We start from the raw sequence: 27,347 nt of genomic DNA, 5'->3' as shown, positions 1-27,347 counted from the left end.
TCTGGTTCGTTTTCCTTAATTTTGGCAGAACTTTAAGAACTGCTGAATAGCATGTCGTGAAGGTTCCATCTCAATACCGGGAAAATGGATGTGGGAAAAAGTAGTTCTACTGAGGTCTGGAGAAAGTCATGGAATACTGCCTGCAGGGTGTTCTTTTCTCTTGAAAGTGATTTTCTTTTCAGATCCATATTTTGGAGAATTTCAGATATACGAAAACAGAATCTCAAGCCAGTATGTGCCCATCATCCAGTCTCAACACGCAGGGGCTAATCCTGTCCCATCCACATTCTCATTCATTTCCCTTCTTGTATGTCTCAAGAAGAAAATGTTTCCAGGACCTGGTGCATAAGTATTTTATTTACCCATAAGCTATATCCCCAGCCCCATGAAGATGCTCGGTGGGTAAAGTGCTTGCTACACAAGCACTGACCTGAGTTCAGGTCCCAATGTAAAACGCCAGGTGTGGAAGCACTCATCTGTAATCCCAGTATTGGATGGTTGAAGCAGGATCCCAGGAGCTCACTGGTCAGCTAATCTACCCATTTAGTGATCTCCAGGGTCATTGAGAGGTTCTGCCTCAAAAATAAAGTGGAGGAGCCAGCAAGACAGCTCAAGGAGTAAAGGTGCTACTAAGCCTGACAACCTGAATTCAGCCCCACGTGTTAAGAGAACTCACTCCTGTAAATTGTCATTTGACACCCATGCATGCACCCCCACACATAAATAAATAAGTAAAATAAGGTGGAGAGTGATAGTGAAAGATACTAGACGGCAGCCCATGGCCACCCCACTTATGTACATGGACACTCATAAAAAATAAGTTCCTTAAGTAAACACATGACATAAGCTGGGCACGGTGGCATGCTACTTCATTCCAGCAGCCTATCATCCCAACACTCAGGAGGGGTGAAGGAGGAGGATCAGAAGGTCAGTTATACTTGGTTATGTAGAGGGTTTGAGGCCAGCCTGGGCTACATGAGACCCTGTCTAAAAAAACACAACCACATGTAATATTGGGGGAAAAATAAAACTGTTGGAGAATAGGTTAAAAAGTATTTCTGCTCCTTGTGATGGGAGATGGTTCGTTCAGTAAAGTGAATTTGGTTCCTGAGCACCTGTGGAGCATCTTTAACCACAGCACTAAAGGGCAGAGGTGGGAACTGGGACCTGCTAGTCAGGTAGGCTAGCTGAATTGGTAAGCTCCAGGTTCAGGGAGAGACTCTAACGTGGAGGGCTGAAGAGATGGCTTAGCAGTCAGTAGCAGGTGCTGCTCTTGGAAAGACCTGGGTTTGTTTCCCAGCACCCGTGTCGGATGGCTCACAATTAGAGGCTCTGACAGCATCCATGGGTACCTGCAGTTTGCACAAACCCATACACAGAGATGCATGCAAAACTTTAAATTTAAAAATAAAAGTCCAGGTGTGGTGGTACACGCCTTTAATCCCAGAGCTTGGGAGGCAGAGGCAGGCGGAGCTCTGTGAGTTCGAGGCCAGCCTGGTCTACATCGGGAGTTCTAGGACAGCTGGGACTACAGGGAGACCCTGTCTCAAAAAGACCAAAAAATAAATAAAAATAAATCTTTTTAAAAAAAGTTAGAACTAAGGAAGACACCTTATAGTGATTTCCGGTTTCCATATACTAAACAAAATATTTCTAGTGTGGATGAGAACTTCAGATCATCTTGTCCAGTCTCTTCATTTTTCAGAGCCTTCACATTCAAGGGAGTTCATTGACTTCTCCAGACCCACAGTACTAAGAGGCCATAACTGAGACTAGAAAGAGTATCTTCGAGTTTCCCAACTATGCATTCAGTATTTTCATCTCTGCCATGGTGCATGTTTTTAGGTTATGTCCTCTTATAATCCTGAAAGGTTTGGATAACTAAACATGAACTTTCCCACCAAAGTCCAGAATAGTACCATAAGAACATGCCTTAAATTATTTTAAAATAAATGTGGGACTGATGAGAAGTTCTAATTATAGTTATTAGAAGACAGGAGAAAATACTAATCTTACAACTAGACTACCAGTTTAGCAATAAGAAGAAGGTAGGAATTATTTAGGTAACATTCACAGCTATTTAATAAAGTCACTAAGGGGATTGCACTAGGGTAATGTGGTTAGGTGGGGCATTCAGTGTATTTGAGGCATTGTTTTTGATCCCTAGCACTGAAGGGAAAAATTATTAAGGGAAATTAGACTGATCTTAAGTGCACTCTTGGTGTTTTACTTTTTTTGTGTGTGTGACAGGGTCTTGCTTTGTAGTCCGTGCTGGCTGGCCCTTGTACTTTGTCTTGCCACAGCCTCCCTAGTACTGAGTTGTTTTATTCTTGATAGTTGAGAGAACAATAATATCCTTCCTAAGCCTTTCATGCCATTAACAGATAAAAATCTTGGCTGAATGGATCATTAGTTTGGTGCTTTTTTTTTTTTTCTAATGTGTATGTGTGCATTGCCTGTGTGTAGGTAAGTGCACCCATGTTGTGCAATGCCTGTGGAGAACAAAAGAGGCTGTCGGGATCCCCTGGAACTAGAGTTTACGGACAGTTGTTAGCTGCCATGTGGGTGCTGGGATTCGAACCTAGGTCTTCTGAAAGAACAATCAGTGTTCTTAACTGCTGAGCCATCTCTCCAGGCCAGTTAGGTGCTTTTCTAAAAAAGCAAGATTTGCATTTCCTAGCAGACTTTATGGTATTGAATTCCTTATCTTACAGATAAATTTTAGTCAGGTGTGTTAGTGCACACCTTTAATCCCAGAACTCCAGAGGCAGAAATAGGCAGATCTCTGGGAGAACTAGGCCATCCTGGTCTATATAATGAGTTTCAGGCCAGCTGGGGCAACAGGGAGACCCTGCCCCCCCCCCCAAAAAAGGAAAAAAAGGTAAGGATAGAGATACTTTTCTGAAAAGTACATTGTTAGGAGGTTTTATTTTTGGAACATTATAGAGTGTACTACACAAAGTAAAATGGCTACAGTGTCCATCAATAGTAGAAATCTTAAGGGATCACTATCCTATAGGTGGTTGTCATTGACCAAAATGCCCTTAAATAGTGCTATGAGGGTTAATTTTTTCCCCTGAAAACATAATATTGCAGTTAGGAAAGTATAAATATTACAACACAGCCTGTGTTTCCAAGACCCTATTGAAGGAATTTCTTCAGAATGTATTTTTTTTTTGTTTTCTTTTTTAAAATATTTTAATTTTATATGTAGGAGTATATTGCCTGTGTGTATGTGAGTGCACCTGTGTCATGCAATGCCACGGAAGTCAGAGGAGGGTGCTGAATTCTCCTGGAACTGGAGTTAAGGACTGTTCATAACCACTATGTGGGTTCTGGGAATCGAACCCGGGTCCTCTGCAAAGAGCAGTTAGTGCTCTTAATCGCTGAGCTCTCTCTCTAGCCCCCCAGAATGTGTGTCTTAATTGTTTTTGTTTTTAAGGAACTGAGCTACATACAAGCAGAAGGTAACTATTGTTACCAAGATTTCTTGCATGAGATACCTCTCTTTGAAGCACAGGATGCTCTAAATGGGACAGCTTTAGTAAGTGAATCTGTATAATGGTTGGTTTGGGGCTGGAGTGTTTTTATAAGAGGAGGATTCGAGACATTAATGTGATTCCCTGTGCAAATTAAAACGGTAAGCCAAGTGAAAAGTAATGTAACGGAATTACCTGAATCATACTCTATCCACTGACAACATTGCAAAACTACTGAGTAGTGATTACAGTGCATCTTACTACTGGGTTAGATATCTCTACTTCTCCCTTCCCTCCCTCCACCTTATGTGGATAATCTTATTTATTTACTTGATGGATTGAGAAGTGCCTGGGAGATTAGTAAAGCTCACCTCTGAGTGTATCTGTGATAGTGTTTCTAGAGACAGATCATCAGGGCTCTGATTTAGTGAATGTATTAATTCCTTAGTAGATTCATAATATGGTGGCATTGGTGAAAGGTGACAGTTGTGGTCTAGCTGGAGGGAGTAGATGGTAGGGGCATGTCCTTGAAAGCTGTGTCTTGCCCTAGCTCCTTATTATATTCCATCTCTGCATCTTCTCTACCATGAGATGAGTACTTAACTCTAGTTTCACACATCCACCCTGCTGCCAGAATGATCTGTTTAAGCCTGTGGAACCAGGCAGCTATAGACCAAAATCTCTGAAACTGAGAGCCAAAATAAGTCTTTTCTTTCTTAAGTTACTCTCGGTTATTTTTGGTCACGGCAGTCAAAAGTCTAATACAAGTTGACTATAGTTTTATTTATGCTTCAAATTTCTTACTTTTAATGTGGGGATATTCTTCTAGGATTTGAACAAACAAATCCTAGTATATAGAGTTCTTTGGGTTTGCACAGAATCCTAGTATATAGTGTTCTTTGGGTTTATATTGTGACATGATTGTAAACACTTTCAGAATGGGCATGTATGAGTTTGTGACTAATGCAGTAGTTGTCTTGCAGATGAAGCATGTGGACATACCATTGAAGCAGCTGCCGTATCTAGTTGACATGTTAAATCATTATCCATAGAGATGGTGGTGGAGAGTCTGTGTTTTGTAGTGTGGAAGACTGCTGTGGTTAGTCTGTCAAGAGTCTAGCCTAACCTGCTAAACGCTTTCTTCTAAAGAATAAATCCCTTTCTCATTAGTATGAGTATCAGCAAAAGAGACCTTGCTTTCTCTAGATAATTTGGGCCTGATGAAACATGGAATGCAAAGTTGCTTCTTCAGGTAAACTAAAACCTAATTGTGACATATTATTTAATTCTCACTGTTTCATTATGCTAGGGAGGACTTGATGGAATCTTATCCATTCTGTGTGTCTTAAGGAATGTTCTAAGTGCTTGGAGTTTTGGGAGTTTTACTCCTTTAAGGTTTAGGGGTGTGTGTTTGTTTTGGTTTTGTTTTTTTGTTTTTGGTTTTTTTGAGACAGGGTACCCCTGTAGTCCCAGCTGACCTGGAACTCACTACGTAGACCAGGCTGGCCTCCAACTCACAGAGATCCGCCTGCCTCTGCCTCCCAAGTGCTGGGATTAAAGGTGTGTGCCACCACGCCCAGCTGTTTTTGGTTTTTTTGAGACAAGGTCTGCTGTGTAACCTGGGCTAACCTCAAACTTGTTAACCCCCTGCCTCAGCCTCTTCAGTGCTGGGATTTTCGGTGTCCACCACCATATTTGGCTCACTTTTTCTCCTTTAAGACACGTGTACATGTGACACAGTCACTTTCTTAGGGCACTCTTGTGTTGTGTAATAATGGTTAGCCTATTTGGATCATACCTTCTGTAAAACTATAAGGCCAAGATCTACAACTCTAGAAAAATGCTTTGTCACGAGAAGGATCATAATACATTACTGTTGACTTGTTTTGTTAGGGTTTTCTTTTGGGGTGTTGGGAATGAACTTTGGCATGCTAAACATATTCTACCACCGGCCATCTCCTCACCCCTACCCTTCATTCACTTTTAAAAAATAATTTATTGTCGTGTGTGTGTGTGTGTCTGTGTGTATATGTATGTGTTTATGAATATAAATGTGGGCACATGTGTGAAGGATAATTAGTTCTCACCTTATACCTTGCTGAGTCAGGGACTCATGTTTTGATACATTTTGTACTCCAGGCTAGCTGCCCTCAAGCTTCTAGGAGATTCTCCTAGCCCTGCCTCCCATCTTACCCTGGGATTACGGGGTTTACAGATGTGAGTTCCAGGAATAATACTCAAGTCATCAGGTTTTCACAGCAAGCACTTTTAACTACTTAGCCATCTCACTGGTCCCCTCCCCTTGCTGTTTTTTTGTTTTTTTTTTTTTAACAGGGATCTTACTATGGAGTCCAGGCTACTCTTGAATTTAGGATCCTCTTCTACTTCCTGAGTGCTAGGATTATAGGTATATACCACCGTGCCAGGCTGACTTTGAATTATCAAAACAAAACAGAAAGCCTGGTAAGGAAACCCAAATCCAAGGAAGTCACATTACTTATTCAGGGTCTTATAGATACATAGTAATACCTGTGTCTAAAATCCATGAAAGTTGTCAGTGTCAAAATGGAGTCACCTCAGATCCCAACAAAATGGAGTTAGGATAAAGGAGAGACTTTCATGCACACAGGCACAAAAACTATTACAAAAACACTGAAAACTACAACCTTAGGAGTACTGTGAGGTACACCAGACAGTTGTTTATCCAGCCTTGGACCAGTGCCACCCTTGATACAGACTCTATATCCAAGGACTATTACATTAAAATAACTTACATAATTCTCCTTGCTTTACCTTTAGAAACTCTTATCTCCTTGAATATGTTTGTCTCTCTAAATATGCATGTGACCTGTTAGTACACAGATTCTTGATTGCAACCTGCTGTTCATTCTTGAATAAAATCAGTTTTCCTTTCATTTTTTTTTAATATATTTTTTTTAATTTCATGTGTATGTATTGCCTGCATGTATGTGAGTGTACCTGTGTTGTGCAACGCTGTGGACGTCAGAAGAGGGCTTCGGATTCCCCTGGAGCTGGAGTTAAGGACAGTTCGTAGCTGCCTTGTGGGTGCTGGGAATCAAACCCAGGTCCTCTGCAAGAGCAGTTAGTGCTCTTAATTGCTGAGCCATCTCTCCAGCCCATTTTCCTTTAATTTTTAAAATTAGTACCATTTATTAAAAATGCAAGCGTACGTATAATTTTTAATAGATGCTTTAAAAAGACTATAAAATAAAGACCTAGGCATGGTGATACATAGGTGTGGTGGTACAAGCCTGTAATCCCACCATTAGAGACACCAAGGCAGGAGGCCCAGGCTACAGAGTGAGTTCCAGTCAGGGCTACATAGAAAGTCCATGTCTCCAACAACACAAAAAAACCAAAAAAAAAAAAAAAAAGAAAAAGTTTATATGCTTGCTTTAATAATTCCACAATGTATTTCAAAAGATAACATTGAACCCTATATATACTATTGTCAACTAAGATTTTAAGAACTTGAACTGGGCTGGTGAGATTGCTTAGTGAGTAAAGGTGCTTGCTGCTAATCCTGACAGCCTAAGTTTGATCCCCAGGTTCCACTTGGTAGGAGGGGAGAAGTGACTCCTGGAAGTTGTTCTCTGACCACCACGCACATGCTGTGGCATGTGTGTACACATACACACAATACATTAAAAAAAGAATTTAAAAAACTCTCTCTCTCTCTCTCTCTCTCTCTCTAATATTGGAGATTGAGTCTAGGGCCTTGTACATTCAAGGCAATCACTACCACTGAGCCACATCACTAGCCCTTGGGTAATTCATATTCATTCATATTCTCTCTCTCTCTGTACATGTTGGAGTGAAACTCTGAGGCCTTGTGCTAGACACCAGGTGCACTGCCACCAAGCTACATCTTCACTTTTAAATTTATTTTATGTTATTTTTAAAAATTTATTTTGTTTTCTTTTTTGAGACAGGGTCTCACTGTTTAGTGCTCACTGGCATGGAACTCAGTATGTAGACAAGGCTGACCTCAAACTCAGAGAGATCTGTCTGCTTCTACCTCCTAACTACTGGTATTAAAGGCATGTACCACCATGCCTGGCTTGACTTTTTATTTATTTTTTTAATGTGTATGAGTGCTTTGCCTGCATATATGTTAAATGCATCATGTGTGTGCAATGCCCTAGGAGGCCAGAATAGGGCATTTGATCTCTGGATCTGCAGTTAAAGGATGGTTATTAGTTATCATCTGGGTGCTGGGAACCGAACCAGGACCAGGTCCTTATACCTGGTACTCTTAACCTCTGAGCCATCTCTCCAGACCCTATTTTGTTATTTTTTAAAACAAGGTTTCATTGTAATTCAGGCAGCTCAGGCTATCTTGGAACTCACTGCAGCCCAGGCTGGCCTCAAACACCTGGTAATCTTTCTCAAGTGCTGAAATTACAAGTATGAGCCATCACATCCAGCTCGCTTTTTCTTTCTTTTTCATCCTCCCCCCTCCCTCCCTTTTTTTTTTCCTTTTTTTTTTTTTGAGACAGATAAGCTGTTTTTAAACTGAATTTCTGATCCTCTTGCCTCTGCTCCTGAGCATCAGAATTAGAAGTAAGTGCCACTGTGCTCAGTTTTAATTCATGCTGGGAGTGGAATCCAAGGCTTCATACCTACTACGTAAATCTATCAATTGAGCAACATCTTCAGCCTGTTTTAAAAAATTATTATTTTATGTGTCTGAGTATATTGCCTGAGTGTATATGTAAGTGCACTCATGTCATGTAGTGCTAGCAGAGGTCAGAAGACGACGTCAGATCCCCCTGGAACTGGAGTTACAGATGGTTGTTAGCCGCCATGTGAATGCTAAGAATCAAACCCTAGTCCTCTGCAAGAGATACTGGTGCTCTTAACCACTGAGCCAACTCTCCGGCCCAACCCATTTTTTTTAAAAAGTCAAACAGGTGAAAATAATTTTCTAGTGTATTTTATTCAATCCAGTTTTTCAGTATGTAACTGTTCTAAATAGGATTGTTCATACTTTTTTTTTCATATGCAGTTTTTATACTCAGAGTGTGTGTTATATTTATAGCATGAATCAAGTGCCCCAGGGTCACATGTGTTGGTTGTTGCTGTGTTGGACAGTACAGCATCGATGTCACTTGAAGATAGTGAAGATGTGTTTTATTTTATTGCTTTGATGCCATAACTGGTATTGCTTTTTTTTTTTTTTTTTTTTTTTTTTTTTTTTTTTTTTTTAATGTTTTAATGATTTTACCTGCACTGCTAGGATTATTTTGAGTTTGTCTAAGAAGTCTGATGTCATAATTTTTTAAGATTATTTTTAATTTTTAATTCCGTGTATGCATGTGTTTGTGTGTGTATGCCACATGTGTGAAAGTGCCTGAGGAGGCCATCAGATTTCCTGGAAATGGGGTTCCAGGTGGTTGTGAGCTTCTAGACTTCTGAAAGCAGTTCATGCTCTTAGCCATTGAGCCATCTCCAGTCCCTTTGTGATGAATACCCCCCTCCCCATGTGTTTGTATGTCTTGTGATCAGTTTCTTTTTCCCCAACTATCTTAAACATTAAAAACATTTTTTATTGCATTTAAATTTGTGTGTGGAGGGGTACAGTGTGTGTGTGTGTGTGCGCGTGCCACAATACTCATGAGGAGATCAGACAACAATTTGGGGAGTCAGTTCTCTCCTTCTGCCATGTAGGTCCTGGGGATTGATCTTGGGTTGTCAGAACTGGTGGCAAGGGCCTGAATCTGCTAAGCCATCTCACCAGGCCCTATAACGATTTTTTTTTTTTTTAAGATTTTATTTTTTCAAAGACAGGATCTCACTATGTAGCCCTGACTAACTCACAGAAATCTGCCTGGTTCTGCCTCCTAAGTGCTGAGATTAAAGGTGTGTACTACCACACCCAGCAGTACTAGATTTTTTGCTTTTCAGATTTATTTTAATTTTTAATTTGCATGAATATTCTGAATGTTATATACGTGCACCACTTGCACACCTAGTACCCGCAGAGGCCAGAAGAGGGTGTTAAGTTCCCTGGAACTGGGGTTAGTGATGGTTGTGAGCCACCATGTAAACTGAACTCAGGGCTCTGCAAGAACAGCATCTGATTTAACCACTTAAGCTGTCTCTGTAGCCCTTTTATTTATTTATTTTTAAATTTTATTATTTTTATTTTATGTGTATGTGTGTGTTGCCTGCATAGTAGGTAAGTGCACCTGTGTCGTGCAATGCCTGCAGAGGACAGAACAGGCTGTCGGATCCCTTGGAACTGGAGTTATGGACAGTTGTTAGCTGCCATGTGGGTGCTGGGATTCGAACCCCCAGGTCTTCTGCAAGAACAACCAGTGTTCTTAACCGCTGAGCCATCTCTCCAGTGTAAGTGTGTGTCTATGTAAGACTTTGTGTATTTGAGTGCAATGTCTGAAGAGGCCAGAAGAGGGCATCAGATCATTCGGCGCTGGAGTTACAGGCTGTTGTGAATTGTCCCACATGGGTGGCAAGAACAGTACACACTCTTAACTGCTGAGCCGTCTCTCCAGCCCCTCCACTTTATCTTATTTTATTATTTTATTTCGTGTGTATGAGTGTATTGCCTACATGTATATAAGTGCACCTGTGTTGTACAGCGCCTGAGGAGGTCAGAATAGGGTGTTGGATCCCCTGGAACTGGGAGTTAGAGATGGTTCTTAGCTGCCATGTGGGTACTGGGAATCAAACCTGGGTCCTCTTCAAGAGCAGTCAATACTCATAACTGCTGAGCCATCTCTCTAGCTCCATATAATCATTTCTAATTGTACAGTTCAATAGCAGTGCTTCCATGTTTTTAGTAAGACTGCTTAATCCTTGTGCAAATTTTTTTTTTTTTTTTTTTTTTTTTAAATTTCAGTAACAGGGCTGGTAAGATGTGACTCAGGGGACAAAGGTGCTTTCCCTCAAGCCTAATGACTTAAGTTTGACCCATGGGATCCATGTAGAAGAAAACTGACTCTCAAAAGTTGTCCTCTGATCTCTACTCGCACCTGGTGCCTGGGCATATACAAATATAAAGTGTTAGTAAAATTTTTTTAATGGGGCTGGAGAGATAGCTCAGTGGTTAAGAGCCCTGACTGTTCTTCCAGAATACCTGGGTTTAAATCTCAGCACCCACATGATGGCTAACAACCATCCATAACTCTAGTTTCAAGAGATCTGACAGCCTCTTCTGTCCTATGGGCATTGCATGACATAGGTGCACTTACATACTACATTCAGGCAATACATTCATATATATAAAATAAAAATAAACTAAAAAAATTTTCAGCGTCAGTAGCAAACTGAATAATAAAAGTAGCATAATGGCATAATATTTGGACACTTAGAGAAGACATATGGACAGTAAATAATCATGAAAAGGTGCTCTCTATATTGTTCATTAGGGAAATGCAAATTAGTATTATTGGATTCCATTTTACATCTATTAGTATGTATAAAAATAAAATACTATATTAAGTATGGGATGTAGAATAATTCAGTAACTGCAACTTCTTGTACTGCTAGTAGAAATGCAAAATGCAATGACTAATTTAGAAAAGTGTTTGGCTAAACGTATTGTGATGGTTTGTATTGCTTGTCAGCAGGATGTAGAAGCGCCTTGAAGACAAATCTCTGAGTACATCTGTGTAGATTGGTCATTTGAGGTGAGAAGACCCACCCAAAATGTGGTTAGTACTGTTCCATGGGCTGAGGGTCCTGAACTATTTAAAAAAGCAGAAAGTTTCTGCTTCCTGTTCTTGCTGCGTTGCCTTCCCTGCCATGATGAACTGTATTTTCTCTTCAGTGTAAGCCAGAATAAACCCTTCTCCTTTTAAGTTGCTTCTTAAGTAATACACACACTTGTCTTAAAATTGGATATCCTACTCCTAGGTATTTACCTGCGAGCTGAGCATATATATTTATACAATGACCTATGGATGGCAGCTTTCTTAGAGCCCTAAACTGGGAGAACTCAAGTACTCATTAGTAATGGAGTGAATAAATTGTGGAATAGTCATGTAAGTGAATACTACTCAGTGGCCAGGAATGTTCTAGTTACATGTATAATATCCATGTGTAAACTTGTCATTTTAAAAATGTAACTACCAGAGGAATATTCAGGTTGGGTAGTAAGATGTCTTGCATTCTAAAGCCTGAGCAAATCACATTTTTTTTCCCTCTGTGCTGGGGATGAAACTCAGGCCCTTGCTTATGCTAGACAAACACTTCACCACTGAGCTGCATCCACAGCCCTTAGTTTTTGAGACAGGGTCTCTCTGTGTAGCTCAGACTGGCCTGGAACTTGCAGTTTTCTTTGCAGTGCCACCATGCCTGACTCACAGTGTTGTCTGTGTGAGTGTGTGTCTGTCTAGTGCGCATGTCTGTGTATGGATGTGTGTGCCTGTGCACACATATGGGGAGGCCATAAGAGGGTGTCAGGTGTCTCCCTCTGTTATTGTCCACGTTTAAAAAAAGACAGAAACGGGCTGGAGAGATGGCTCAGTGGTAAAGAGCACTGACTGCTCTTGCGGAGGACCCAGGTTCGATTCCCAGCACCCACATGGCGGCTACGAACCATCCTTAACTGCAGTTCCGAGGGGAATCCAAAGCCCTCTTCTGATCTCCATGGCATTGCACAACATGGGTGCACTCACATACATGCAGGCAATACACGTACACATAAAATAAAAATAATAAAATATTTTTTAAAAAGACAAAAACGTGAATCCATTTTTTATTTGTGTACCTGTGTGTGGGCACATGCACTGTGGTACACATGTGGAAGTCAGAGGACAGCCTGAGGGAGTCAATTCTCTTTTTATCATGTGCATCAGGATCAAAGTCATTTGGCTTGGCAGCATATAGCTTTACCTGCTGAGCCATTTCACCAGCCCCCCACCGTGTGTTTTTTGTGTTTTAGTCATTTGAGACAGTGTTTTCCTTGTAGCCCTAGCTGGCCCTGGAACTCACAGAGATCTGCCTGCCTCTGCCTATCGAGTGCTGGAACTAAAGGCACTAACACATCTGGCTCCCACCCCCTTTTTTTTTATTTTTTTTTATTTTTTAAGACCCTTCTCCACTTTTTGTTGAGGTGGGGTCTCATTGAATCTGAAGCTCACCATTTTGGCTAGGCTGACCAGCATGCTTCCAAGATCTGCCTGTCTGTACCCTGCTGCCCCAGTACTGGGATTATAGGCACAGGTAGACATGCTTGTTTTTTGTTTTTGTTTTTTACGTAGGTGCTGTGGATTTGAACTCAGGTCCTCTTGCTTTCACAGCAAGTATTCTTACTAAGCCACCTTGCCAGACCCCATATTGTCCTTTCTTAAGTACTTGGTATCAAAGCACCTCTTCTTGGTCCTCTCCACCTTCTGTTGTTTGGAGTGAACTTGGTGGACCTGTTAACTTATTGTCTAGTGGTAACTCAAGTGAGATCAGAATGACCTTAGGAAAAACAAAACATTAAATCCAACCCCATTCTCTTCTTCCTGTTAAATTGTTATCCTTTGCTATTGTATCCTGAATATCTTAGATGAGTTTATTTTACCCAGAGTTGATATCAAATGTGGAGTTTTCACTAGAGGTTCACTTTGACCTAGTCTTTTTGGGAACACTGAAGCATTCCATTCAAGTCATTCCTTCATTTTCACTAGTCCTGATCACCCTTAGAGTGACATCAGCCTGGCTGTCATGTTTGCACATCATGTCAGAAATGAGAATTTGATGGGTCTGTCTTGATAGGTCTTTAACCCCCCAAAGCAAAGGCGAAGCCGGCCTGGAAGCAGAACTGTAGATCAGATCCGCGCTATAGTCCTGCCTCTGTTACCGGTGTTCTATGGCTTGTCTTAGTTACTGAACCCTTCCAAGGCTTAGTTATCTGAGCCATAAAATACAAAGATTGGACTAGAATTCTCAGTAATTAACCACCTACCTTGTGGTGTGTCATCATCTAGTTGCCTCCAGCTTTGTAATGATGATTAGTGTTTGTACTTTCTGTTCATTGTGCTCTTGTTTAAAGATCTAAACTGATAGCTTGATCTGGTTGATTGGTTCTGTTGCAGGATTTTTTTTTTAACTATTTTTTTAATTTATTATTTTATGTGTATGTGTGTGTTGCCTGCATAGTAGATAAGTGCACCTGTGTCGTGCAATGCCTGCAGAGGACAGAACAGGCTGTCGGATCCCTTGGAACTGGAGTTATGGACAGTTGTTAGCTGCCATGTGGGTGCTGGGATTTGAACCTGGGTCTTCTACAAGAACAACCAGTGTTCTTAATCGCTGAGCCATCTCTCCAGCCCTGTTGCAGGATTTTTGAATGCTTTAAGTTTTCACTTTGTTTTTCTTTTTTTCTGAAATAGAGTCTCACTGTGTAGTCCTAACTGGCCTACAACTCACAGAGATCCATCTGCCTCTGCCTCCTGAGTGTTGGGTTTAAAGGCATGCATACTACCTGGCTAAGTTCCATAATATTAAGTAAAAACTGGTAGACAAAAATCTTCTTTGAGGAAGGAATTTTAAGAGCCATCTTTTCTAACCACTGGAATGTACCTACTGTTCTGCAAAATCCAGATACAGGTAGGCAGATACCGTGAATGTTTTTCAAAACAGTTTTTTTTTTCCCCCCTTTTTCAAAGTTGGTGGTCAAACTTGTCTTTTGGGATCATTCTGCCACAGAATCATACCCCAGCCCTAGTCATTGTGTAATGTGTTGTTTGTGTTGTGTGAATTTTCCTAGAGACACATGAACAGAGTTGTGCTCACTGGGGTAGATAGGGCACTGGTGACAGACCAAAGTAACAATTTCACCAAAGTCCACCTTGACAAATCAGCGAATTTATTGGGGTTACTTACAGGAGAGGCATGGATGACTCAAAGGCAGCTGCATCATCAGAAAGTCCACCACAGCATGGGTGACAGCTCAGGAAAGCTACATCCTTGGAGCTCTCTGCATGACTTGCAGGCAGTTGAACAGATAGGAAATTCTCCTCTCCCTAGCCATTGTTGCTGGTTATATAACCTTAGGGAGAGTTATTTACTTCCTGAGCCTTTCAAGATTTGTTTATGTCCAGATTCTTAAGACTCACTCTAGGAAGGAGTGTTTTAGTTTGGAGGAAATTGCCGCACCATATGTGATTTCATGTGTCACAGGTGAACATTGTTCTTCACTTAAACTTACTGAGGAGAAGTTTGAACCCAGAGCTCCCTGATTTGACTAGTGGTTAGGCTGGCTGGTTTGCTCTGAGGGATCCCGTGTTTCCTTACTAAGAGTGGGATTCTAGGTGGACTTAATGCCTACCAGCTTTTATGTGAGTTCTTGGATCTGAAATCTAGTCCTCATATTTGCATGGCAAGTGTTTTATCCCCTGAGCCAACTCCCCGACCCCACCTATTATTTTTGAATAACTTAGTCTTTTTTAAAATATTTTATATTTTTATTTTATGTGTATGTGTGTACGCCATACACCATTCTTAAACCTGGAGCGCATGTCTTTTTTTCAGTTAGGCTGGAAGCCAACAAATCCCTAGTGATGTGTCTTCACCTTCTTCAGTGTGCTCCAGACACCTGGCTTGTTGTATGGGTTCTGGGTGTGAACTCTGGTCCTCATAATTACACAGCAAACTATCCTAATTACTGAGCCTTCTCTCCAGCCCGTGTTTTATTTTTTGCTGTTTTTAAGGTGGGTAGTATACCATTGTGTGTGGGTGGGGCTTGGTAGTTTAGTTGTTCAGAGTGCAGCCACGTCTGCTCTCCTTGAGCATTTGCATTAGTGCAGGGTTTTCAGCTTCAGGAATACTTGACCCTGAGTTTCTTTGGATCCTGTTCTAGTTTTCTTCTTGTTGATTTGACAAGTACTATGACCTAAAACAACTATAACCTACAAGTGTAAGCCAAATAAATCCATCACTGAGGGAAGGCTTAACCAGCTATAGTCATGCTTAACCAGCTTTCTTATATAACCCAGGTCCACTTGCCCAGGGAACAGTGCCACCCACCGTGGGTTGGGCCCTCCTATGTCAGTTAAAAACAGGACAGTACCCCACAGACATGCCCACAGGCTATTCTGATCTGACAGGCTCCTCAGTCGAGACTCCCTTAGATGACTAGGCTGTGTCAAATTGACAGTTAAAACTAACTAGGGCAGATTATAACAAAATGGTAATATGAACTGTTTAATGGCATCTAATGTGTGACAAGCTTAGTGTGCTTTTAAAAAGTGCATCTATCCCTGTGATAAGCATTTTTATTTTTTAATTTTAGTTGTGTGCATGCATGCACACATGACAGAGGCAGAGAACAACTTTTGGGAGTCAGTTTTCTCCTTCCATCTGGAGATCATACTTAAGTTGTCAGGCTTCCATTGCAAGCACTTTAATAAAAGGGCATATTTTTACCTGTTTGAGTTGGCATATATAATCTCTTTATATAATCTGAAAATCATGGTCTCTTGATAAAGATATGCTATATCTCAGAATGGTTTCTGAAAAATATTTGTTTCATACCTATAACTAGATCTAAACTGACGTAGAGGCCTGATTTAAATTTCTTTCCAAACTTTTCCAGGATTCCTGTCTTAGCCACCATGAAAGTTTGAAACAATGACTTTATGCATACTTAGTTACTTGGCTCTTACCTGTAGGCATATCTGTTCACTACTTAGTAGCTGATCCTTGCATAATGTCCAACACATACTTTTTGTCCAGTGAATATATATTGAATTGGTTATTCTTAAGAATCGAAACCATTTAGAGATATAAAGGTCCAGATTTGCCAAAAGGTTTAGCTGGCTCAGCATTGGACTCTTTCACCTTTCCTTCTTGGCAGGTTCGGAACTAGTTGATTCTTACCTTTTTCTCTGAAACAGTTGTTGGGAAAACTTTGACACGATTCTCAGTCTGTTTGGCAGAAATCTAGATGTGGAAGCTAAGAAAATACGAATTAATAGCTAATCTACTACATACCGTTAAGAGGTCATGTTTACTTGATGCAAAATAATATCCTTCCCTAAATGAACAGTTTTTCTAGAAATTATGGTTTGATTAAAATCTGATGTGAGCAATTTTCTGTTATTTATAATCATCTGTATTGTAAATAAGACACCAGGTACTTCTGACTTAATGATTTTTCTGTTAATCCATCCTCCAAGATGTTTAGGAAATTGTTTTGTAACTGCAGTTTGCTTGCCATTTCCTATATTTCTAAGAATTTATGTGAGCATTGGTGTTGGCCAGAGAACTTGTCAGACTAGTTCACTGTTCTATGGTTTGGAGGTTGGCATTCATAAGCAAGCATACTAGGTGGGGCAGGTTGAGGGGAGAGGTCACCACCTCTAAGGGGAAAGAGTAAACTGGTTCACAGGAAGACTCAAGCCATTTCTATAATGGGTTGATAGCTGGTTGCAGGTCGTCTGTTTCTGTCACATGTCCTTGTCTCCACAGCTCCTTAAAGTTGTGAAAACCAATAAGAACTCCGGAGCCTTAAAAACAGATGTGGGTGATTTGCCAACCTCTGGACTAAGTGCAGAAATGAGTGTGTTGCTACATGTGTTTACTTTAATGTTTTGGGGACGTGAACCCAGAATAACCTTGGGAATTCTCAGTTGATTGTGATCCAAAGAAGAGTGATCAAAACTTTGACACGTGGGGTCATATTTGACACGTGACAGTCACACTGGGCCCGTGGAACTCAAGGTGACCTTGGCCAGTGGGACAAAGGGCCCTTGCTGCATCTTCCCTTGGGAATACTGGCTGAGGGGAATGGGCAACGGATGGAAGGTGGAATGGAGGTGTGGCTTTCCGATAAGGCTGATCCCTGGCAGGTATAAGGAACATGGTGATACAGATTCCTTAACCACTTTAGGGATGTGGTTAGAGATCTGGCACGAACAGTGAGTTTAGCCAGTTTATAGAAATGAAAAAGCACTTACATGTTTGGATTCTCAGAACAGCAAATTCTGATAGGTGAATTCAGATCTGCCCTGTATTTTTTCTCTGATCACAGGAAATTCTGTGGCACAGCTTAACATGCATGTGGTGATAATTATTTCAGGGTAGTTTAGGAGCTAGGAAGGCACAGAAAGAGCAAGGGATTAGAGAGAGGTCCTTGTCCCGATTCCTACTGAAGTTGTGTGACCTTCAGATGTTTATTTAATCTCCTAAGCTTCAAGATCCTCACTTATAATTGGCAGTGGTGATGACACCACCATGGAGTTAGAATAAATGAGGAGTACTTGTCCTGTTGCACGCATTCAGCAAATGTTGGCAATAATGTGAAAGTGGAGGAGGTTGAGGGTGAGAAATCATGGCAGTTGTGATTCACCGCCACTGAAATGCTGTGTTCATAGTAAGCGTTTGACCACTAGCTGTGTGGGAACATGTTAGGAGCAATGTAGAAGAACTGGATCTGTGTGTGTGTGTGTGTGTGTGTGTGTGTATATGTGTGTGTGTGTGTGTGTGATTTGTAAAATGGAAATAATGTGTTGATAGGTTAGAGATAACCAGATGAGAAGATTTTTAAAAAATTACATTTGTGTGTGTGTATGTGTGTGTGTGTGTGTGTGTGTGTGTGTGTAAGTCAGAAGACAACTTAAGAGTCAGTTCTCTCCTTCTATCACATGTGTACCCTGGGGATCAAACTCAGGGCCTCAGCTTTGTCGGCAAATGCCTTTACCCACTGAGCCATCTCTGGTGAGTCCTGAGATAATGTGTTTGAGTCAAGATTATGGGGAAGTTCTACTTAATTAGTTTCTTGAACTAAGTATTGGGACAGAGCTGGAAGGTGATTTGAGGGCAACTAGAATCTTCTGCTGGTGGCTGGGGTGTAGCTCTATGATAGAGCACTTGCCTAGTATGTGCCAGGAAGGCCCTGGGTTCTGTCCCCAGCCACCACAGTTTTGCTGGGAAGATTTGATAGGATGCTTCCAAGTTGAGTACTTGCATTGGTAACTTGTAATTCGGAATAAGTACTATAAAATTGGAATGCTTTTATGAGTTAAAATGAAATAGAATTTTAAAGCAAATAGCCAATGTGGGGTAATAGACTGGAAGGGCTTAATTTCTGTGGAAAAAACATGATAGATAATATTTTGCAAAGCTTAAATGTGTATTTATTTTTCCTCTACAATTCCATCTCCAGGAATTTCTCCTGGAAATATATTTGCCATATGTATTTGTGTACTAAATCATGTGTGCATACAGTTTTACTTCATACACCATTATTTTAATAAGAAAAATGTGGAACAGAAATGTAGATTTTTCATATTATTTTCAACTCCAATGAGAGAAATTGTGACCACTCAGAATTACTGGATATAACATGTTTTGAAAGAAGTGTATACTATGAAGTATAAATGAAATCTTCTTTCCTGCCCCAGAGTCTTAAGAGATAGGTTACCTTAATCCTGTTATGTTCTTATAATTGTAAACTTGCACCTATATAGTTGGGGAGCTCTGTCTTTTTGGAACTCTCTCCCAAGATAATTAAGTTAAAACAAAATAAAAAGCAAGATGAAGAACACTGTGCCTTGTTAATGCCATCAGTGTTGCCCTGTCCAGAGAGGGACAGAAAGGAACCAGTGATTTCCCTGTGTCAGCAGAGGCTACATTGGGAAGAATATGAAGGTGGTTGTGCAGTTGGTGTCAGTGAAGAACTCTGGATAACTAGTGGGCAGGAAGGAAGATTTCATAGGAAGATTTTATTTACATTTCATAGTATACACTTCTTTTAAAATGTGTTCTGTTCAGAAAGTTTGAGTGGTCACAGTTCCTCACATTGGAGTTGGAAATAATATGAAAGCTCTGTTTCTCTCTCACATCTGTATCTGTTTGCCTGGTCCCTTTTGACCTTGATAGCTGGAGAAGCTGGCTGTAGGCTTACCCTAAAAACAGCCCTTTCTTACACACACGTGGAAGCACATTGACGTTTCTCTTCCTGATCTGTGTGATTGATGATGTTTCTCTTTCCACCCCCAGCTCTGGCAGCATGTAAACAACCTTTTGCCAAGAACCCAGGTCACTGCTGAGAAGGACTCAAAGGGAGACGAACATCAGAGAACACCAATGCCAGGTGTGTCTGGAGTAGTGCTCGGTACAGGCAGCATGAAACGTTCTGTGCCAGCCTCTGCGTGCTACTGGAGAAGGCTGGGGCTCTCCAGGTAGGACAGTCCCGGGGCAGCCAGTGCCAGGAGCCTTCCAAAGGAGCATGGGGTCCGCAACGAACTCTCTTCAGTTTTAGCTTATGAAGGAATTTTAAGTAAAGGTTACTTAATTTGGTTTGAAGTGCTAGCAGTCACCCCTCTCCACTGGAATTACCAGGATTTTGCTGGCACCAAGGTGAGCGCTTCTTGGTACTTCTGGCAGTACAGATCTTCAGGGCAGAGTCAGCTGCTGAATGCTCTGGGGAAGGAAGAAAGTGAACCCTCTGGCGGCAGACCATAGAGCTAAGCAGGTAGCTCTCCCTTTGCCCAGATACTCAGCTGGGACTCGGATGCTGTTCCTGAAGCCTTGTCCTGCCTCACTAACCACAAAGTCTATCTGTTCTGGGGAGACCTGGCATTTCTCGGCTGCCTCCTGTGGCCTTTTCTATCATTCTGCCCCCAGCCCTGAGTACAGGCAGTTGGATGATGTGAATTTTGAGATGGAGTTTGTCACCCCTGGGGGACTGGCTTCCTTTCCCAGGCTTGAAGTATCGGAAGGAACCATCTGAAGACCGTGTTCGTTTGTGGAAAGGAAGGCACAAGCCTGGCCTGCAACGTCCACCATGTTCCTGTTGCTGCCTTTTGATAGCCTGATTGTCAACCTTCTGGGCATCTCCCTCACGGTCCTCTTCACCCTGCTACTTGTTTTCATCATCGTTCCTGCCGTTTTTGGAGTCTCCTTTGGTATCCGAAAGCTCTACATGAAAACACTGTTAAAGATCTTTGCGGTGAGTGTACTATTGTAGGTTTCCTCACAGGGGAGGGACGAAGTACATTAGCAGAAAGTGTTTCTTATCTGGAATCCTCTTGTCTTATATATCAGAATGGGACTTAGAATTTGTTATAATGTCACTGTTGGATGCTTCCTCTTAAAGAACAGATAGTGAAGCACACGGCTTCTGTTGGTGGGTTCATTTCTTCCTTTCACAGTTATCTGAGGTAGATTCTTGCATTCAAGCAAAAAGAATGAACAGAAAAGAGCATTTGAACTATTTTTTGGAAGGTGAAGGGAAAGGATAATACATTTCTGAACGTATTCAGTACTTATTTCATTATGCCTTGGACAGAACTGGTCCTGGTAAATGGAAACAGATGAGAAAAAGTATTTCGTGGCAGTTGATCTGTGATATTATACTTTTAATATTTAGTCAGAGATTTGGTAGTTGAGATGCAGAATATATTTTCATTAGTTACCATATCATCAGGGTTCTTTTCCCACAGCTGAAGTGTGTCCTAACTTGTTCATGTATCTTCAGGTTGGTTTTGTACTCCTCTGCTTTGTGGTGTTTGGCGGTGCTGGGGATCAAACCCAGGGCATGGTGTGCAAGCACTCTACAGTTTGTAGAAAAGAGTTGTTTTCACTTTCTTTTGGTTCCTTTGAATTCTATGGTGGACAGGATAAATACCTGTATTTTGTCAATAAAGCAGTTTAGAATATGAAATGGTTGTTACGGTGGGAAATATTTTTACACATGTTACAGAATCATGGGTTTTATCTTTTTGGTGCTTAATGACCTTACAAGAATATATGATCTTTTCTCACAATAAAAACAAAACAAAACAAAAAACTGAGGTGAAATTAACAAAGTGTAAGCCAAACTGTGTTAAACACCGTTTAGTGGCATTCAGTGTGTTCATGCTATATAGCCAGCACCTCGTTTACTTCCTTCAAAAGGAAACTCAAACCAGGCATGACAATCCCAGTACTGGGGAGGCTGAGATAGGGCTAGGAATTCAAGGCCAGTCTGAACTGCATTTAGAAAAGAAGAGGGGGGGAGGGGAGGGAGAAGGGAAGAGAGAGACAGGGAGGGGGAGGAGAGAGAGAAGAGATCAGATGAGATCAGAAAACTAAAAAAGAAAAATCCCTTACTCATTTAGCAGTCCGAGTCCCTGGCCGCCATGAGCTCTGTTCTCTCTCTAGAGTTACCTAATGGAATCATATGCAATACAATGTACCCTTTTTTATGTCCCTTCTTTGACTTACCATAACATTTTCAAGGTTCATCTACATGATAGTAATTGTCAGTACTTTTGTATGTGTAGTTGAATAATAACTCCTTAAATATCTGTACTATAATTTGCTTATGCATTCATCCACTGATGGACACTGATAGATTGTTCACACCTTTTGATTGTTGAGAATAGTGTTGCTGTGGACATATGTGGACCTGCTTGTATTTGTTGATTGTTGGGAGTACCTGTTTTCCAGTGCATGATTTTTTTTTTGAGTACTGCTCATGATGATCTATGGGGTTATGGGCAGTGTAATCCTTGCTGCTCATCTGACTGGAGATTAACAGCTACTTGGAGCTTATAGGTTTTAGATTATAAATGAAGATCTCAAGCCCACTGTAAACCTACTGAATTAGAATCTGCTGTGTGTGTCTCTGCCTGCCTGTCTGTGTCTGTGCATGTGTGTGTTCTTGGGAACCAGAAGCCTTGTTTTCACATGCTAGGTAAGTTCTCTATCACTAATTTTTTTCTCTATCACTAAATAATATTCTCAAACCAAACACTGCATTTTAATGAGGTACAGCTGATTCACTTGCATATTACAATTGGAGAAGTAGTTATCTAATGTAAAGTATTTTAAGTAATCAGGAAATACGATTTTCACATTTCAGGCCAAGAAAAAACCTTTAAAAGAACATAGGATTCCTGTGGACTAGGCTAACTTGACTGTAATATGACTTAATGCCATTATGAAAAATACATTGGGACGGAATTAGTAGACTAATTGATAAACTTTGAGGAGACAGCAGTGGGCCAGATATGACTTTTATTCAAGTTTTTTTTTTAATTTACTGTTTTTTGAGGTACACACCCAAGCTCCTGATAATGTCATTTCTTTCTTTACTTATCTTAATTATTATTATTTTTGCAACTCTGGAAAAGATCCACTTTGTTGCTTTGAGCAGTCTCGTGTAGCCCAGGAACTGGCTAAGGTCAGGGATAACCTTGAACTCCTGATCTGCCTGCTTCTACCTCTGGAATGGTAGGATTATAAGCCTATGTGCCAGTACCCTGGTTTATGCAGTGTAGTATGTATGAATTGAACCTAGGGTCTTCTGCATGCTAGGCCAGCACAACCAACTGAGCTACATCCCCAACAGCTCTTTTTTTTCCCTTCCATTTTGCTGTATATGTGTGTTGAGCATGTGTTTATGCCTATTTTTGCATGAGAAGAGTGGACACACTTGTGCCTGTGGGGCCCAAGGTTGTTAGTAACCCTCCTGTCACATTTCCACCATATTCATTAAGGCAGGCTCTCTCAGTCAAATCCAAAGTTTGTTGATACGCTTGCTCTGGGGATCCCATGCCTGCCTTATGAGGCTGGAATTACAGGCAGGCCACATTGCCCACCTGACATTTATGTGGGTTCTGGGAATCTAAATTCTACTCCCATGATTGAACCACTAAGCCACCTCCCAGCCCCCTGTAACTGTTGTTTTGGTTTGTTGAAACATGGTCTCACTATGTAGCCCTGGCTAGTCTGGAACTCACAATGTAGACCAGGTTGGCTTCAAACTCAGAGATCTCTTGCCTCTGCTTCCCAAATTCTGGGATTAAAGACATGGGCCACCCAGCAACAGTTGTCATTTTAAAGCAGAAGTAAGAGTTATGAGCCTAGGATTCTTTAGTTGAACTGAAGTTGATAGCCAAGTAATTCTTAAGGATGGTGTTAAATATTGAACCCTGTTAGGTTCCTGGAAGGTTCCTAAAATGGTGGCGCAGCTCCCAACATTCTAAAATGGTGGGTTTGAACTTACCCTGGGCAAGTCCCTCTGCTTGTTTGGAGACCAACCAGTCCTGAGCTAAACTGCCCAGCCTGTATCATGGAAAGTTACCCAACCACCTACTCACTGCTCTTTCTCTCCTGCTGTTTCCCTGTTCCCTGAGAGAGGCAGCCCAGCAGTCTGTTTGCTCTCAAACTGCAGGCCTCCCACCCCCATGTCTGGTCGGTAGTCTTAGCTGCTCTGCCTCCATACAAACCTCAGGTCTTGTGCATGCCAGACAAGCACTCCGCCACTGAACAAGTAAATTCTTTTTATGATTATGTTTTTAAAATAAATATTTCAGGGGCTAGAGTGATGACTGGGTCGGTGGTTAAGGCTGCCTCCTGCTTTCACAGATGACCCAAGTTCTGTCCTAGTACCCACATTAGGCAGCTCATAACTGCCTATAACTGAAGTGGACCTAACACTTTCTTCTGGCTTTCAAGGGCATTGTAGTCACACACACAACCACTCCCACCCCCATCCCCCACCCAGACATAATAAAAATAAAGTCTTAGCCAAATGTAATGGCTCATGCCTTTAATCCCATTTGGGAGATAGAGGCAGATGATCTCTGTGAGTTAAGGCCGTCCTGGCCTACACAGAGAGTTCTAGACGAGCCAGGGCTTTTTAGTGAGGCCCTGTCTCAAAAAATAAAATCTTTAAAAGTAGAAACCATTAAAATCCTCCCCGTGTGGTGGCATGTACTTGTAATCCCCAGCACTCAGGAAACAGGCTAGAGTATTACCACAAGTTCAGGGCCAGTTTAGGCTACACAGCAAGATCTGTCTCATAAAACAACAACAAAGTACTTGCTTATAACTTTTAAATATATGGTGGGAGTTTCATTAAATGTTTACTGTTGGGCTGACCTGTGAGACATGTAATCTCAGAAGGCCATCAGAGACTATCGGCACATCTTAAAAATTCACTGTTCCCCTCAGAACAGTGATTTAAAGTGGTGATGATAATAGTGCACACAGGGGCTGGAGAGATGGCTCAGCAGTTAAGAGCACTGACTGCTCTTGCAGAGGACCTGGGTTCGAGTCCCAGCACCCACATGGCGGCTACAAACAGTCCTTAACTCCAGCTCCAGGGGAATCCGAAGCTTTCTTCTGACCTCCATGGCATTGCACGACATGGGTGCACTCACATACATGCAGGCAATGCACTCATACACATAAAATTAAAATAATAATTTTTTTAAAAATTTTTAATTAAAAAAAGAAAATAGTGCATACATTCGTAGCCTCAAGATTAGGGGTTTAAAACAGTAGAGACTGTGGCTATAGCTCACTGGTTGAGCTCTTCCCAGCATGTGCAAGATCCTAACCCCATACAGAAAAAAAAAAAAAAAAATTTCTAGAAAATGCATTTTTGTTCCTTATATCCTAGAGGTATGTGCCAAGCATTCAGGAGGACTCAGAGTACCCTGTGGATCTTAATGGACAGTTACAAATAGTCTGTACGCTACAGTAAGGGATGGACTAGAAAGACCTGGTTTAGGTCAGCAAGGGCTTAGGGTGGTCCTGGAAAGTGTCCAGTCTGTTTTCAAAATCTTCTGTGTTCTAAGTTGTTGATTCTCATACATTCATATTCTCTCTCTCTCTCTCTCTCTCTCTCTCTCTCTCTCTTGCAATTGGGCTACTATAACAGATTTCCATAGCCTATAAAAAACATTTATTTCTCACCAGTTCTGGAGATTGGGAAGTCCTAAGAACAAGGTGCAGCAGTTGTCTGGTCAGGGCCGACTTCTTGACTCACATACTTTCAGTCTTCTCTCCGTGTTCCAGGACTAGGGTGTTCTTTAGGGTCCATTCTTTTAAAAATTTTTATTTTATATGTGTGGGCCTGAGTATATATGCACACCACATTGTGTGGAGGTGCATTGGAGGCCAGGAGAGAATATCAGATCCCCTGGAACTGGAGTTACAAGCAGTTGTGAACTGCCTGACATGGATGTTTGGAACCAAACCCAGGTCGTCTGCAAGAGCAGCAAGTGCTCTTAACCTCTGAGCCATCTCTCCAGCCCCTGTGACTTCATCCTTGAAGGCTTCTCCTCCATAACCTTTTTCACCTCCAAATACTATCGTATTGGAGATTAATTTTCAACAGAAGACTTTTAGGACATAAAGATTGGCACAGAAATCTTTGGCACAGTATGACATATATTTTACCTTTTTAAAGCTTCTTCCTTTTTCCTAATTTTGGATGATAATCTATATAATTTTAAAGTCTGAAAAAATTGAAATGTGAGGTTCTCCCTCCTAACGATATATTTTAATCACCCAGGGAAGCATTTAAAAAGTGCTTATTTGGGGATGCTAATGTAGCTCAGTTTGTAGACCGCGTGCTGAGCAAGGGCAAAACACTGCATTCGATCTCCAGCACAGTAGGCTATGGCAGCACATGTCTACTCCCAGCACTCAGGAGGTGGAGCAAGAAAGATCAGCAGTTCAAGGTCGTCCTTGACTGCTGTGTAGTGAGTTCAAAGCCAGTCTGGGATGCATAAGAATCCCTTTCTCAAAAAAAAAAAAAATTAATAATAGTACTTATTTTGGTTCATTGGTCTAGATGAGCATGTTTACAAAACTCCCTAGGTGATTTTAATGGCTGTTGTCAAGTCTGATTTCTCTCTTCCTAAATGTGGAGTTAGTTATGCTTTCTTTTTTCTTTATTTCTTTCCAGTCCTGGGGATTGACTCTAGAGCCTTATTAATGAAGTGAGGCAAGTGCTCTGTCTGCTGTTGATCTATAGTCCCAGCCCTTAGTGAATGGTTTCTGACAAAGAAAATGTAGTGGATGGATATGGCACTATACAACACGTGAGATAGGTTAGAAAAGTCAGTTTATCTGGTTCTCTCATGGGCTGCTTGCCTATGATGCCCAGTCAGTATGATATGAGGAAGCCAGCCATGTTTTACCTTACAGCCTCAGGCTTTGACACCTTGTAGCAGATGCCCTACAAAAGAGTAAGCAATCCTTCCAAGGACTCTAGTCATTGAGGCCTTTATTCGATGTCAGACCTCTGTGATTGTACATTTACAAGCAACATAAATGGTGGTGGTGTTTCAAGCCACCACGTTTTGGGAGTAGTTTGTTATATACCAATAAGTAATCATACAAATAGCATAATATAGAATTGTAATCATCTGCATCGTAGTTTCTGCCTTAATTTCTGTTTATTTTTGGCATATCACCCATCTATCTCTGACAGTTCACAATTATATTTTGTGGTTTTAGTAGTATACATAAATTTTGTGTCTATTTCTTTTGGCATTTCATCTCCCATTTTTGCATTTCATAATCTTCATGAAGATCATTAAAACTGAGTAATAATTCAAGCAGTCCATTTACCTGTGCTTTTGGTAGACCTGAGAAGCTTGCCAACTGTTTCAGATACTTCATCTGAAAATACTTACATCTGTGCCTGCCACAAATATGTGAAGAGTATCTCCTGGAGGACTTTGCGCAGGGTCTGTGGAGACTCAGTCCCTCTACTGAAGGACTTAACTCGGAAAGAATCCTTTGGGTGCTGAGTCACTGAAGACTTGTATGTACAGAGAAAACAGCATATTTAAAGTAGTTTCAGTTCTTGGTGTTTTCACCTCAGATGTGCTCTGCTCAGTGTCAATAGTAGTTTTTGGAGTGGAAATCTAGGGTTAGACTTTCAACTGGATTGAGAATAGTTTGGAGAAAGGCAGAGAAAAAACCTGAATATAATGAATGAAATGAAAATAAGCATGCTGCAGCCCAAATGAAGGAATGGCAAGGTCTTGTAGGCTGGTGAGTGTCTGGTTGCACCTTGGAATTTGTTGAAAAGTCACTGAAACCTATGGTAATGGTAAGGAGGCTGAGGATGTAATTGCAGCGATAGTGGGATTGGCATGG

At 41.2% G+C, this 27,347-nt stretch overlaps 1 protein-coding gene across 6 annotated transcripts in view; it reads left to right on the top strand.

Annotated features, from left to right (window-relative positions):
* The window catches only part of Gpat4 (glycerol-3-phosphate acyltransferase 4), a 43,771-nt gene that overhangs the window by 758 nt on the left and 15,666 nt on the right, over positions 1 to 27,347 (top strand). The window contains exons 2-4 of one of the 6 annotated variants that reach the window (XM_029555662.1): positions 19,458 to 19,551; positions 19,800 to 19,932; positions 20,163 to 20,409. In XM_029555662.1, the coding sequence (XP_029411522.1) occupies positions 20,245 to 20,409 (165 nt within the window). In that variant the 5' untranslated portion in view covers positions 19,458 to 19,551; positions 19,800 to 19,932; positions 20,163 to 20,244. Of the gene's footprint in view, positions 1 to 19,457; positions 19,933 to 20,162; positions 20,410 to 27,347 lie in introns of all 6 variants that reach the window. The other 5 variants (XM_029555661.1, XM_008852304.3, XM_008852305.3 and 2 more) reach the window with 5 other exon arrangements.

The sequence above is a fragment of the Nannospalax galili genome, unplaced genomic scaffold (assembly GCF_000622305.1).
Source record: "Nannospalax galili isolate Female #2095 unplaced genomic scaffold, S.galili_v1.0 scaffold366, whole genome shotgun sequence".
In the NCBI taxonomy this organism is placed as follows: domain Eukaryota; kingdom Metazoa; phylum Chordata; class Mammalia; order Rodentia; family Spalacidae; genus Nannospalax; species Nannospalax galili.
The sequence above is the reverse complement of the archived record's forward strand: the minus strand, read 5'-3'. Positions and strand labels throughout refer to the sequence as shown.